The 15,205-nt window shown below is 40.6% G+C and overlaps 1 protein-coding gene across 1 annotated transcript; it reads right to left on the reverse strand.

Moving 5' to 3' along the window:
• Positions 1–1,333: 1,333 nt before the first annotated feature.
• CLRN3 (clarin 3) lies at positions 1,334–10,151 on the reverse strand. The gene is made up of 3 exons (XM_009929842.2): positions 9,805–10,151; positions 4,269–4,448; positions 1,334–1,977 (listed from the first exon to the last, which is right to left on the reverse strand). The coding sequence occupies exons 1-3, from the start codon at positions 10,031–10,033 to the stop codon at positions 1,703–1,705; spliced, it is 684 nt and encodes a 227-aa protein (XP_009928144.1). The 5' UTR covers positions 10,034–10,151; the 3' UTR covers positions 1,334–1,702.
• Between the last annotated feature and the right edge of the window lie 5,054 nt (positions 10,152–15,205).

Raw genomic sequence — 15,205 nt, forward strand, 5'->3', positions numbered from 1 at the left:
TTCATTGACCTATGCTGCCCCTCAAGTCTCAGAAACCCTCTTTTATTTTTTTCTCCACTTTGCCCTCATCATACTTTTAGTCAAATTCTTAAGCAGGAAAAGCCCTCTGCTTTGATTCCTTTGAAAGAGCGCAGCTGCATAAAGTATTGGGCACCTGAAACTTTATTTTTTTTAACATAAATAGTAAGAAGTCACCTCTTATATCTTCTCATCCCCTTTTAAGAAAAGCTTTTTTTTTTTGTCCTCCATGAGCATCTCTTGCATCATAGGACAGCTACCAAGCATGACTGTGAAAATCATATTGTGAAGTACAACCAGGTGATAAATTTTTCTTCTAGCTGCAGAGGTGAGGAGCAAAGGAGCAGAAGGGTCTGACCACCGTTTTGCACGGTGCACTTCTGGAGCATGCGTACTAAGCATGATTTTGCACGATGGCATCTGTCCCGAGGTCACATTTGTCTGCTCGCCTTCCCTTGGTGGGGCAGGAAGGGAGCTCCCCACTTCTGTGCAGTTCTACCGTTGCGTGTCTTTGTGTGCATATTAAATACTAATTAGACTGGGCATAGGGATGGCATTGGCCATAAATGACTGCTAATAAAGCCCACCATTTGGCATTTGTGTTGGGGCAAAATGCCAGCCTGGTGTGAAGGGTGGGAAAGCAGACGGCCACGCCTGCTCAAGGTGTGTTTTTGCAGTTTGCTGTAATCAAGGGTCTCTAAATAGCCTGAAACAGGATTTTGCCAATGTTTCTACCCATTAACAACTTGCAGACACTGGGCTCCTGTGCTGCCTTGTGTAGACCATGACCCATCCTCGTGCTGCCTTCTCTGCCACCCCAGCCATGGACAAAAGCACGGACCAAAGGAAGCACGGAAAGGGGTCGGTGCTGTTGCTCTCGGCAGGTTTGACGTGAAGGTGAATTTCTCTAGGTGCTCGCACTCCTGCCTGTGAATGGGAGCCTGCAAGCCTGCCTGTGGTCACTGGGACAGTGCCGTGGGGACCTGCAGGAGAAAAGTCCTAAGCAGGGAAAGGACAGCAGTTAAGAATTGCAGGACAAAATGAAGCACCAACACCTTAGTGACCATTTCTCATCATCCCCAGGGGTCCTGGCGGTTGCGCTGCCCCTCGAGATCCCAAATTACGTGCACAACCCAAACGGTGTCTGTGGCCCTCTCATTCAGACCCAAAGGGTGAAGCAGAAGCGCATTCATGGTGTGCCGATGTTGGCGCATCCCTGCGGAGAGCCGGGGCGGCCACCGCTGGTCCACAAAACCCAGAAAGCAAAGGTGGGAACCAGCCCCTCTGCGCTGCATGGGCAAAAGGGAGCTTCTCCTTTTTTTGAAAAGTGGTAGTGGTGGTAGGGAGAGGAGGAACCCTTCTAGGAGCATATTTTCCCAGCTGTCCCTCCAGGGAAGAGTGGAGCCGTACGGTGCATAAGGTCTATTCCTATGGGACAGCACTGGCATCACGCGCTTCGGGCCCTATCTACTCAGAGGTGTTCAGGCAGCACATTTACCAATGGGAGCTTATAAGTATTTCACTAATACCTAACATAAAGATAAAATAAAATTGTTTTGAAGACACAATAAGCTATTTTGTTAATTGGACTATATACACAGCTTCAATTTGAATGGAAATGATCAGCCATGATTGTCCATATTAAATAGTCATTTTTCTTTACATCCTCTTTTCAGTGGTATCCTTAAAACAGAATGACATCTTTTGGTGCATTTTCAATGGGTCCTTCCTGTTCTTTCTTCTTAGAATATCTTGCGTGGTCATAGAAATATATGATGATGATAGAAGTAATGTTCAGAAAAATGATGAGCAGCATGATCCAATATGAATATCCATATGTGTGTTCAGATTTGATTTGTGTCTGCAGAACAGAAAAACATCCACAGGCCAATTCTACAGACAGGCCATTTTCTTCTATGTTCACAGGGAAAAGAATCATGGCTATAAGTGTGAAGATTCCTAGAAAATACAAATACAAATGTTGGAGATGAAACTGTACTATTTATTTAGTTGTAAATATCCTACTTAAATTGGTCAGAACACCTGGACTAAGACAAAGATTAATCTAGTATTTTCCATTAGTAAAATATGAGGCCATTTAAAGGACTCTTGTCCCACCTAATAGTGTCTGTCAGGTGTTTTGACATTGGCAACTATATCTTCTGCTAAAATTAATAGATTCTCACAGACTGTTCTTAGATAAGGCCATTTAATGTAATTTTTTTTTCACTGAATTTAGTGCTGGTGAGTATAATATATTCACCCTTTGGGTGATTTGCAGAGTGCCTATTTGATATGAGCCCAAATTCACGGGGTGTGCAGTATCACAACTGGACAAAACCCTGAGCAACCTGGTCTACGTTCAGGGTTGGCCCAGCCTTGCTCAAAAGCTTAGGCTTAGAGACCTCATGTTCTTACCAACCCAAATTTATTCAATGACTACTGTGATGAGCCAAAATGAGATGTCTTATTAGATCTGTATCTATTTCCTACAGCCTTCCGAATCTAAATGGAGTTCAGTTACTTTGACATTTAGCTAATTAAAGCTTTTACATTTCTACTTTCATAGTGCTAATGGAGGTGTAATCTCTGAACACTGGTGAAAATATTTCTATTCCTTCCCTCTAGGTACATCATCCTACACAAGTTCCCGCTGACACAGGTTCAGGTTTTTTCAGGAGGACACTGGACTTTCAGGCCATCTGGTGGGAGAATTAGGAACCTTCACGATACACTCGCCATCAAATGATGTATGATTTTTCATAACAATATGCCCACGGCAAAATAGACTTCCAGGTCATAGCACTTACAGGGCTGTAAAAAGTAACCATAATCCTCAGTCAACACGGGGATTTACTTTCTCACTAATACTTATCTTGGCAAGCCCATGGTCCTTTCATTTCAGGTCAAAGCTTGCAGATTCAGGCTGCCTAACGAGTGCTGGGCTCAGGAAACAAACAACTTTCTCATGTGATGAGACAAAGATCTTCTTGTCTCAAAAGTTGAATAATTGTCCCAACCCAGGCTTTTGCTCACTTTTCTTATTGTGTTTCAAGGCATCCACAGCTGTTTCAGCATCTATCTTTATACGCTGTGTTAGCCATGGCTGGAGAAAAAGGGTTGGGTTTCACACCCCCACCTGTACTTGCTATGATTAAGACTACATTTATCTATACAATTCCCTTTCCACCAAGGTCTGATTTTGGCAAAGGCAGCTCGCAGAGTGCGGCCCCAGGACAGGACCATGCTGCTGGGGACACGGCTCAAGGGAGAGCAAGCTCCCGCTCCGCCAGCAGAACATCTTCAGACCTGAAGAGCTTTTGAAGGACAAAACGCTAATGCTGAAGGACTCTGTAATCAGATGTCTTTAAAGAAAATTTTCCGAATTCAGACCTATTATTAGAGGAACGCATAATCCTCCTGAGACAAATTGAGTGTCAGAGCTGAAGTCATTACCATGGCAAGATGAAGAGGGTTGGAAGGTGCGTTAGGAGCAGCCAGGCTCAAGTCTACCGGGTAAATGATGGGTTACACCTCCAGGGAGCTGTTTGACACAGTTCACATCTCTAATAACTCAGCGTCTCTACCATTTTTGTCTGCTTAGGGAATGTTAAAACTTATTTTGTTCTGTGAAAGTGTTTTTTCGAGAAGGAAATAAATTTTGCTGTGATTCAGTCCTCCTAACTGCCACCCCCCGCCATGGTAACGCTGTTGTGGCTGTATTTCATTCAACGCATTTTTCAAAAATGAAGCTAAAGTCCATCCTATAGATTAGACCTTAGAGCCCTAATGTGGTATGTAATTAACCCAGCAACAAATATGCTACAAATACCATCAAATAGTGACCTTGAAGAGGTTACAAATTGCACTGTAGTCACATCCAGTGCATACTTTTCTGTTATGGTTTTGTTCTGTATTTGTCGGTTTACTCTGTTCTTCTCTGTGTGCATCATGCATGAAATGATGCTACATCTGCTGGGGCTTTTTCAGTTCCATTTCTGCTGTCAGCAAATCCAGACTCCTACTGCTCGATGGTGTCACTTCAAGTACATAATACTATTTTACTGGTACTTAAGAGATAGTCTTCAGGTATCCCAGCAGACGTGGTTAAAAACAAAAACCAACTGAACAGAATACTTTTCCAAGTGTTTCCTTTTATAGGTATACATTTCTTAATCTTGGAATCAATGAGAATACAGTATTATCCCTATGGTGGGCAGAAAGCGGTCAGCATGGGCTGCGTTACTCACCACATAAGGAATTCCAGGTATAGACTCCAGTGGGTCCCAAAAACGTCTGGTAGGGATTACTGACAGCATTAGTGCAGGTAAATCCAGAACTCAGAAGGGAACTCAGTAAACTGAGAACCAGAATCACGATAATCGCAACAATCATGCTTTTCGTCTTGGGGTTCCTCAGGTTTTCTGCAACTGAAATACAGCGGCTCAGCATTGATAACCAGCCTTCCCAGCACAGTCCGGTGGGCTCGGATGACGGTTTGACTTACTGACATGTAGCTGGCTGTAATTAAAAGCTAATAACCAGAGATTTGGCTGATCTGTAGAGATCAGGGTGTAGCAGGAACAGTAGGTTTGGACACTGCACATGAACCCAAATCCAAAATGGGATGAAGGTACATTGGCCTTTTAAAAAAAGGAGCAATTCCTGCCTTTTTTCTCAGGCAAGGAGAAAAGTCTCACAACTGGTGGCCCTGGGCTCGGCAAGGGGACAAATGTGGGCTCCCGAGCTGCCGGCTCAGCCCTGAGCTCAGGGTCTCCGCTCCTGAGGCCACACGTCAGAGTCACACATCTTACCATCAAACATGCTGGCACTTCTCCTTTTTGCTCCAGCTTCCTAGAGTTGGTGCACTTAAATTGTTGCCTGGTGTGTTTTTCTGTAGCTATACGCTTAGCTGGCTGTATATACGTGGCTCATATAGTCAACCCCTCCAGGACTGTAATCAATGTTATTGTTTTTGCCTAAATCCTTCTAGTTATTTGATATGTTGTTGATAATAAGAGACACAAATGTGAATGCAACGTACTCAAAGTGTAATTGCAGTATAGCTGTGTTGAAATATATTATTTTCCTCCTTCCAATTTAAAGATTGAAAAGGCAACTATAATGTGCCTGTGGCTGCCTTACCCTATAACAAACACGACAACAATGTTTTCAAGCCCTGTTCAAATGGGTGTTGTGATAGACAGCCATCTGTAGGAAAACTTCCTTTCTATGCTGCTTTTAATACAGAGCCATTACTGCAAAGTATCCCGTTAGTGCATAAATTGGAGAAATCATAGCAGAAAAAATAGTAAAAACCCCATAAAAAGAAAATGAACACTCATAACCAAAAGAAGAGCTATTGGAAATAAATGAAAAGGAGAGCTTCTCTCTCACTTTATGTAATATTCCTAGTAGGAGTTAATTTCTGTTTGAGGAAATGGCAGGTAAGGATGCGTTATGGAAATCAGTTGTAAATTTAAGCAATTCTGCTAGAAGAATAGGAAAGACAGGCATTCAGGAGACATCGCTCAATTAAATGGAAGTGAGCACACTGCCAGTTGTACCATGCACTTGCGCTGATGTAGCCTTACTGCTTGGGCATTGCCTCGTTCAAGATATAAGTCTGGACCCAAATCAGACAGGTTTGTGTAATTTCCCTCTGGCAGCCTCACTTAATTTTATCACTCGGAACATCTCCAGAATTGACTGGCTGCACCTATTGCACCCCCTAATTGATCTTGTTTATCTCCGACAGTGAACCACAATTTAGGGGATGTAATTTTGTCAGACTCTGCCTGTTGTAAGCACGCCTGCAACAGCACAAGGCTAAAGGTTTTAAATAAAATGCTGTTTTCATGGCGGCAGGGTTGTTGGTTTTTTTTCTAAATAAAGCAGTCTGTGCAAACTGAAGGAATCTACAGTAGCTGATCTACTTGAATGGGATTGATAGTAACCCACAGCTGGATAACCTCTGCATCAGTGTAAAATAACCTAATTTCAGAATGAAAGCAGAAGTTTTTGCCTTTGCCAGGTCTCTCCTTAATTTCCTGTAGCTTCTTTTTTTTCTTCATCATTAACTCTTGTATGGTTGGATTGAATTTGCCAGACTTTTACTGATCTGAGTGTGAATGACATCCAGCTGCCAGCCTGGAGGTCTTTTCTAAGCAGTGTTGATCTGGCAGCTTTTATGAGGTCTATGATCACTTACGACACATAATCAATTGTTCATTTAAAAAACCAACCAAACAAACCCAAAACAAAGCACATTTCAACATAGCTTTCTATTTTTCAGGAGATCACATAGCACATCTGGAAACTGATGATAACATTAATGAAGTTCCAGCAATTTTCAAGCATTTGCCGTGTATTTTAAAAGTCAGAAAGCTAATCGATTCCTCTCTGCTATAGCAAATTTCTAAGACTTCCTTGTGTGCCGTTGGCCTTGCTGGTTGCCAATAGCCAGGTAAATCCTGACTTTACAGGACTCTCTGGGTGTGCCTCTTCCTGCACCTTGCTCACAATTTTTACGTGTTTGACTTGGAAGCAAGCAAAGCTGCAAACAAGCTCTTTTACATACTATTTTCATAGGTGGTTCCTTTCTAAGATAAATCATTAAAACAGCTAATGAAAACTCTAAGGACTTAAGTTATTAAATAACTTTTACATTCTGTCAGATCATTCTGCTCATCTCCAGAGCCTCCGAAGTAGCCGTATTGATTTACTGTTCTATTAAGGTCGTTCATGGCAGTCTGTTCAAGAGGCTGCCCTGACCAGGCAGTTCATGCACTGTACACTTGCAGAAACTGTATTCCTTTGTTTGCCTTTCATCTTTACACTCAGAAATGTATTTTAATGTTGTGGTTTTCAAAAGACTAAGTTATGGTCTTTGTAAAGGCTGTTGATAATCTGCTTTTGTATGGCCATTAATAAAAGCCAACCTGGGCTACTGCTAACAAGTAATCTGTATTCCCAAGCTATCATCTTTGATTTACTCTTTCATGATTTCTTTTCTCCTTTTCTCACACCCAAACGTGACAATGCTATTTGAGAAATGCACTCGGGATGCACAGCAGAGACCCCCAGCCAGGGCGCACTTGCTGAGCGACAGATCGCGCTGTGATTTAAAAGGATGCTTATAACTCTTCTTACTGTTCTCTGAAATGTTAGAGTGGAGAAAGCACAGCACTTCATTTCTCTATCGCACAGGCAATCCGTTTACTTAAGGATAACATCAAATGAAAGACATCTACTGTCTTAGGGGGACCTGACTACTTGAATTTAAAAATAGCATGTATGCAATTCTGTGAAGTATTTTTCCTATTTCAAGAATGTATGGAATCATACTTAATATAAAATGTGACAATCATGCCTAGTATAGAGCCTAAGAATTAATGTAAAATTAGTTCATTTCATCTTGCATGTATGCCCAACTGAACTAGCGAGGGATGTGAACAAATCCATACTTAGACTATTCATAAAGCACAACTTTCTTTCAGCAGCTGTTGAAAGCAACCAGCAACCCTGAAGCTCGCTTGTTTTGTTCATCCTTAAACGGCTGGGTGTGAGAATTGAGATAATGTTTTGTAAATGATAAGCACAGAAACCTAAATCTGGTGGGGGGAAAACCACCACCACCACCAAAATGTATGTAGACCATGCAAAGACCTGAAATCCTTTACTGATGCAAGTGTTCTGTGAGTGCTTGTCATTAACTGTAATTAACATCTATCCGATGGTAGCGCCCAGGCCGTGGGACTGGGTTGTGTTAGCTGCTGTGCAGACAAAGGCAAGACACATGCCCCGAATTCCTGCCAGACTCCATCCTTGCCCTGCAATCAGCTCTCCACGGGTGGACTCCTCGTTTCACACGGAGCTCTATTAAAATCAGCAAGCATCTGCCCGCGTGGCGCAAGGTTTGAGGCTTGAGCCAACTGGCATGGGGACATACAACCATATACAAGCTATTTTTATAAACGCCTATTTACTCTTCTAAAAATTACTTTAATTATTCTGATATGACTGTAAATAAACTGGTTGGAATGACTTGTGATCTTGTATTTGTTATGTAATGGTCTCAATGTATGCTGTACGCTTTGCTAGGAACTCTGTTGTGTTCAGGTTTTTCATGGCGATATAATTGTTATAATGTGAACCGGCATTTGGGTGCCTGTTTGTCCAGGTACCATTTCTGTACTAAATTAAGGTGGGAAAGAGCTGGAGATGGGAACCATCTGAGGCTTAGGTCTGCTGTGCTCTACCTTGGTCACTTCTCTGTGATGGGACATCTTACAACAGCCTACCAAAAAAGAAAAATATTTCTTAATCATCTCTTGTTTCAAAATTGTTTGACCTACTCTTCCTGATTTTCGTTAGGTTTCTTTTGACTGGCTTTTTTCACTTTCACCCGTGTATATCAGCATTATTGCTTTGAATTCGGCGAGACAGCAAGGTACATAAAATGAGTGCAAATCCTTGATCCTTGCAACAGCGTTCAGACTTATCTACCTTTGGGCTTTATGAATGCTTTTCTTCACATCAGTAGAGCTACCTGTGCGTAGAGTTAAGCAAATCTTTGCTGAACTGTGTGGAACCAGTATCGAGTCTGTGGTTCATACTTGGTATGCATAATTTTTTGTTTCTGTTTTGCTTTTTCTCATGTTTTGCTTCTCATGCTAGGATTTGTCATGCTTGTCTCGACTTTCTCCAAGGCTGCTCTAAGTAAAACCTCTTCTGCTCTTCCCCTTATTTTTTAACTTTGTTTTATTCCCATGTAGCATACCTCCTCCTTTATCTCTCAGTTTTTCTGTCCTCCTTAATTATTTAACCATTTTTATTCTTTTTCTTCTGTAATAATTCTACCATTGAGGATAAATACCAAGAACAAAAAGTAAGATCTGTTGCATACCAACGTGAGATACAGTTTAATTTGAATCTATTGCATGTTTGCTGAAATCTTATTCTAATAACCTTGTTTCCAAATCTCATCTCAGAGTTTTTTTGGAAAGTCATGATGATGAGAAGTCACCTGAAAACCGCTCATTAGGTGGGGGAAGAAAGGCCTTATAAAAGATGACAAGCTATGTTGTAATTCACACTTCACAGCCTAGCATAAGAAAAAAAGACACGAACAAGCCTAAGTTTTGAAATACTAACCAAATGGTTAAGTTTGATGATATCACATAAAAATGGAATGAGGGGCTCTTAAAGGAAAAAATAAAAAGAATGTTGTCGCTAGGTCCAGCACACGTATAAACACCATATCTATCTAAATTATTGTTTTACATGGTTTGTTCTTTTCCCTTCAGCAGCCTCCTAAAACCTTCTTCTATAAAAATGGTGCCGAGTTGAAAACAGGTGGCAATATGTTTTAAATCAAACAGTTAACGTAACATAACAAAATTAAAAAAAAAAAAATCCTGGAAGGTGAATTAGTTTTGTAATCCTTTACTAAAATGCTAATTGAATGTTGCTTTTCTGTTCCTTACTGAAAGCTTCTGAAAATTAAAATCAATTTTACACAAAGTTCCTATTTTGTATTTTTCCCTTGTTCCAAGGTGTAGGCTAAGATCACAGGTAATTAGAAGAAGTTGCTATTGGCAAGAATGCTGCAGCATTCTGGGGTCTTATTTTATACCACTTAAATCCCCAGACTGGTTTACAGATATTCGGGTTCTCAAAGTATTATAGTCTTACAGATGAATACAAGAGTGAGCCGCGGTTCCTACGTCTGTCACCTGCATGAGCAAGAAGACGCCGTCCATTTCCAGGCGTAACACCACTCACCTTGGAAAGTCCTTTCTGAAACCTGAAGTCCCACATCGACGAACTGTTCACAGGTACCGCTAAAAAGTCCGTAGGTGAGACTCACGGTAATGCTGGAGTTTGTGCCAGAAAAGCGAACCTTGCTGCTCATCCAGTGCTGGGTTGCCAGCACAACGCAGATTATCACGAAAGAGCAAATGCAAGTAAAAAAAGCAGATGCAAACATGGTTGTTTTTTTTCTGGATGGCATTTTGTCAGACAGAGATTTTTCCACCGGTTCAGGGTATTTTCTTGTCTTTAGTCCTGCTTAGCATGAGGTTGTTTCCTCTGCCTCACTATCTGGGATCTGCTCTCTGTGCTAGCAGAAAGTTACCCTGGTAAACTTTAAGCAAACAGCAGTGGTAATAAAATGTAAAATAACTGAACTTTGGTCTGGAGAAAAGGTGTTGCCATAGTTACAACAAAACCAGCCTGGTAAAGGCTGGCAGGAATCGTCAGCAGATGATTTATGATTGCCTTGCCAAACCATAGTTTTTCCAATCATGGCTCTGGAGGCATCTTCTAGAGCCTGAGCCCCGCAGGTTCCCAGCTCGCCTCACTGCTTGCTGGCAGATTTTTTAGTGCCTGACAAAATTTTCTGGCCTGTGCGTGCTTTTTCTCTTGAAAGGCTGATAACCAGGCTGGAAAGAATTTTTGCTAAATCTGTATCTTGTGTTATGGTAAAGAGTAACAAAACGTTCCTTCTCTGTTCGAATTCCCAGCTTGCTTAATAGCTACCCAACTATCTCTTTTGTGATCTCTTTTAAATTCTTTATGCTCTTTGTGAAAACTCTGGCTTGGTCTTGGCTTTTTTGGGGGGGGGGGGGGGGGCGCTAAGGAGGTTCTATCTATTGTCAATAGATTATTTTCTAAGGAAGAGCTATAATTTGTAGTTAAATTCCCCATATTTTCACGCAGTAACTCTTTCCCCTTTTTTTGACCTTTTTTTTTTTTGAGAGGGAGAAAACAAATACCTTGAATAGGGATTCATTTCAATGAAGCGGTGGATATGTAAAGACAACAATACTGAAGAAATCTGTTGTGGACTATAAAGCAAGAGAATATATTCTCTTCTTCTGCCCAAAGTGACCTAAATAAAGACAAAAGACAGTAACAACGTGGTATCAAACAGAACATACATTGCTTAATAATAAGACTGAAGCCAAATTTCTAGAATTTGAGGTAAACTAAGCACCAGGGTCCCCATTTTGTTTGTGTGAAATCCGAAACGTGAATTAATAATCTATTGTCAGGATAAAGTAACAGAGATTCCATTAGCTTTTATTTCTATTAATCATAATGTCATTATTCCATGTTATACTGATCCCATGCTTCTGGATAATCCAGTGCTTTTTTAATTAACCTTTCAAAACCAGTCTGTTTTAACAGTGCTGCTAAATAAACCTGTTGAGCTCTCTTCCTAAAGCTTGATTGGTTTGTACTGTAAAGTCATTGAGAGATTAAATTTTTATGAATTTGAAATGGCAAAGAACTTCTTGGGAGGAGAAACTACTTGTTCTGTAATGCAGTGTAATTATATGTAATTCTGGTGATACGTTTTCTTGATTGAAAACTTAAAAGCAGTAATCACATTTGAAATCGATGTATTTTACTTCTGGTCTTTTATATGATATGGTCTTGTGTATTTTTCTTCAAATTATATGGGACTTTAATGATACTTTTGATGTCATTGCTTTTAAGAATTGATACATTTTATTCATAAATAGTTTATATGCTTCATGTATGTACTTAATGTGCGTAACATAGCAGAAATCAGTCAGTATAGGATTTAAGCACCGAAGCGCAGAGGGAAGCTTTTCAGGCCTTCTAAGGAAATAAGAAACAAGAGACCCGCCTCTCATTTTCTGTCCAGTACTTCAGTTAAATTTTAACCATAGCAATATGGGTAAGCTTTATTAGACTAATCCACCTCTACAAGTTCATTAATCCAATAGTTCTATTCGCTGTTTAGTTGTGTACAACGAGCATAGTCCAAGTATTTATAAAGTCCCAGGATTTTTTTTTCCCAAACTGGGGTAAAAATCTGCCCACCTGTCATCAGCTCTGTGCCGTCAGCTGTGCCACTTGTTCCTTATGAAATACACTTAAAAAAATTATATATTTAAGAATTGATATTTGTCTTGGTACTAACTTGAGGGAATAAATTTTCAGCCGCTGCTCAGTGGTCCTCCTTTGGCAGACTTGAGAGAACCAAATCTAAATGAACTGAGCACCCACACCTTTAAAAAATGCTAAATAACAGAGAGTAAGAGCTGTAGTGGATAGCCTGTAGCTCCTTTCTAAACAATCTTATTCAATTATATTTAGTTTTTGGTGACTCAGCTCAAATTTTTGTGGCTCAAATCATTGAAACTCTTCTGCGGTCAGGGGAATTGCTCTGTAAATGAGACTGTAATTTGCCTTTTTCTTCCCTGTCACCTTGAAGTTAATCTATTCTCTGCTGATGGTATGATTCCTTGTGTCTTTTTTTCTCACAGCTACCTAAAAAAGCATCAAATAACTTGTAACGGAAATTCTAGTTTGAGATGACACACCTCATCACTTGAGAGAAAAAAGAAGAGATTGGTTTCCTCCGACTCAAAAGAAAATATTCCCCCATCAGCCCCTCACCGACTCTGCCCCCACTAATACAGACTCAGCCCCGCATAACAGGCAAACAGAAAAATCAGAGCAATTCATTATGAATCAGATGGACAGCAAAGAGATTTGGAATCCTTTGCTATATAAAATTACATATTGCCTTGTATTTGTAAAGGTAGATTGCGTGAGTATTTCTCTTCTGTTTATGTACAAGTTAGTTTGCTTTAAGCAACTAGATATGTAAAAATATAAAATGAAAGTTTTTATTTGCAAACATTTCATATACATTTATTTTTCTATGCTACAAACACATTGTTACATGTGAAAAAGAAAATCGCACAGTTGTTTGTTGCTTTGCCCACAGCTCCAGGGAGATGCCATCTCCCGTGGGATGCCATCTCCCGTGGGATGCCATCTCCCAACTGGGGAGGGCTCCGAGGGCTTGCTCGCAGGTAAGTGCGCCCAGTAGCAGCCAGGGAAATTCAAGGTGAAGCCATTGCAAATTATTTTCTGTTCTGCTGCAACCGCAATGTTTAGCGACGGTTGCTGGTGTTTTAAAAAAAATCCATATTTAGTTAAAATCTTTCATTTAAAAAACAATTGAGAGGTGGCAAGATGATTTAGCAATGTGGTTGGCTGGCAGCTGCACTGATATTTGTGATTTTCTTTCGACATCACCTTTAGGGTACACCCTTGTATATCATACAAGGCTTTCGTTCACATCCTTTTTATTTTCCATTTTCCATGTCTAATTGCAGAGGGGCTCAGCATCTGAGATGGCAAGACCCTTGAGCTGCATCTGGCCCCAAAAGGAGTCGATAAAGCCCTACGCAAGGCAGATATATGCTCAGCATTGCAGGAGCAGGCCATGCATTATCAGCATTGCCTCCACCTCTCCTAAGATGGATAAATTGTAATTGAAACAAATTGTTATATAGATACTACAGGATCCTAAGAACAAGATTGATTTTTTTCTCTGGTAGCTTTGCAGGCAGCATTCTGAGTGGCGATGGAAACAGGGATTTGTTTATGTCTTTTGGACTGGGTGAGGGAAATTGGATAAAGCATCATGAATTTTATTGTAGCTGCAGATGAAAAATTTGAAGCTCAACTGAACTGCAAAATTATTGCAACAACTGTTTGGGAAAGCGAGAGGGATGGGATCACAACAATTTTTGTGTATCCATACCTCGTGCGGTGGATTTGTACTATTCCATCTTCTGATTTCATTCTTCCCTTGCTCTGACCTTTTTCACAGCACTATGGAAAAAAACCCAAACACGTTTTAAATGTTGTTTGGATTTCTTCCCAGAAAGTGACTAAATCTTCTCAGCTGAGAACTCCATCACTAGACAGTTATCGATTTCTGAGCTCTGACGCTGGAGTATATTGGTTAGTATTGGAGCAACAGACGGAATATTGCGCTGCCACCAGCCCCTCCAGAGCAGCATCCTTTCACATGAGCGGTCAGCAGGAATGGTGACTGCTGGTTTCCATCCTGAAAGAAAAAAAGGTGGAAGATCCCAAAGCCACCACACTGGTACCAATGCAAACGTGATGAGCAAAATCCTCTGTTAAAACGATTGTCTGCGGTAAGAGCACTCCTCAGTTTTACCATCTGAGTAAGCTAGCTGGTGTCTGTTCTGGTACCTTGAGGCACAACCTGTGCTACTCCAGAATATATTTACAGTATATACTGTATATATATATATTTACTCCAACACCTGAAGAGGTGATGGCCAAATATGCCTGATCTTGGTAGAGGAGGAAAAGCCACATTCAGCATCTCCTCCACTTGCCACGAGTGCTCCTTCCCAAACTGGAACCTACTTGCCTCACGTGGCGGCCCTTGGAATTGCCTTTTCTCAAAGATTTTGAGACTAAGAAATTAGCCAACTTTAAGTTTTGATAAGAAATTAATTCTTCCATTGGGAAGTTTATCTTCTGAAACTTCTTGCACAGCAGATGCCAAGGCAGGTGAAGGAGAGCTGTGCCTCGGTAGCAGCTCACTGAATGTCTGACTTCTCGCTCATCCTGTTTCTCTCCATTTCCAAGCTGTAAAAGTTTGGGGGGTTTGAACAGAACAGCATAGGCCATTCTGGTAAAATAAAAAGTCTTAAAATAGAATTTTGAATGCATAGAGATGTTTTCTATTTTTCTTTAGCCCTGAAGGTCAGTGACTGCAGTTACCAAAACAGCTGAGCTCCACTAAAGCCTCTAAGATGTCCAGACCTCAAAAGATGACTTGCAAAACTTTAAAATAATGCATTTAGGCGTTAAAAGGTGCTGTCATTCATGGCTGAATAGTGCAAGTTGAGCAGTCAAGTACAGTTCCTTGAAGAGTGGGGGGAAAAAGCCTTCTGGCCTTGTAAGAAGCAGAAAATACGGCCTTTGCAATAATTTCAGTTTAACAAAATGTGGCTTTGAAGCTGTGTCAAGGTTTGTAATGTTTAGAAGGTACTGCTTAGAACAAACCCTGGAGGTGGAGATGGAGAGAAGAGCTGGCAGGGCAGGCTTTCATTTAGTGCGGTTTCTGTAACAATTATAAAGATATGTCATCTTGAATACTTAAATATATTCCTAGATACTCATAATTTTAGATTCCAAATGTAAAAATCTTAGACAAATACCTCTTTGAAGTCATTAAATTAGCTACTGCTAGGATGTTACATATTCTCATGCTTTTGCCCAATTATCTGTACTTTGAAGAGTTTTTCCTGTATTTTTAGGCTGAGATATATTTGCAGTGACACAAACCACATGTCTGTGTTATTTCCTGTGC

The sequence above is a fragment of the Haliaeetus albicilla genome, chromosome 11, assembly GCF_947461875.1.
Source record: "Haliaeetus albicilla chromosome 11, bHalAlb1.1, whole genome shotgun sequence".
Lineage (NCBI taxonomy): Eukaryota > Metazoa > Chordata > Aves > Accipitriformes > Accipitridae > Haliaeetus > Haliaeetus albicilla.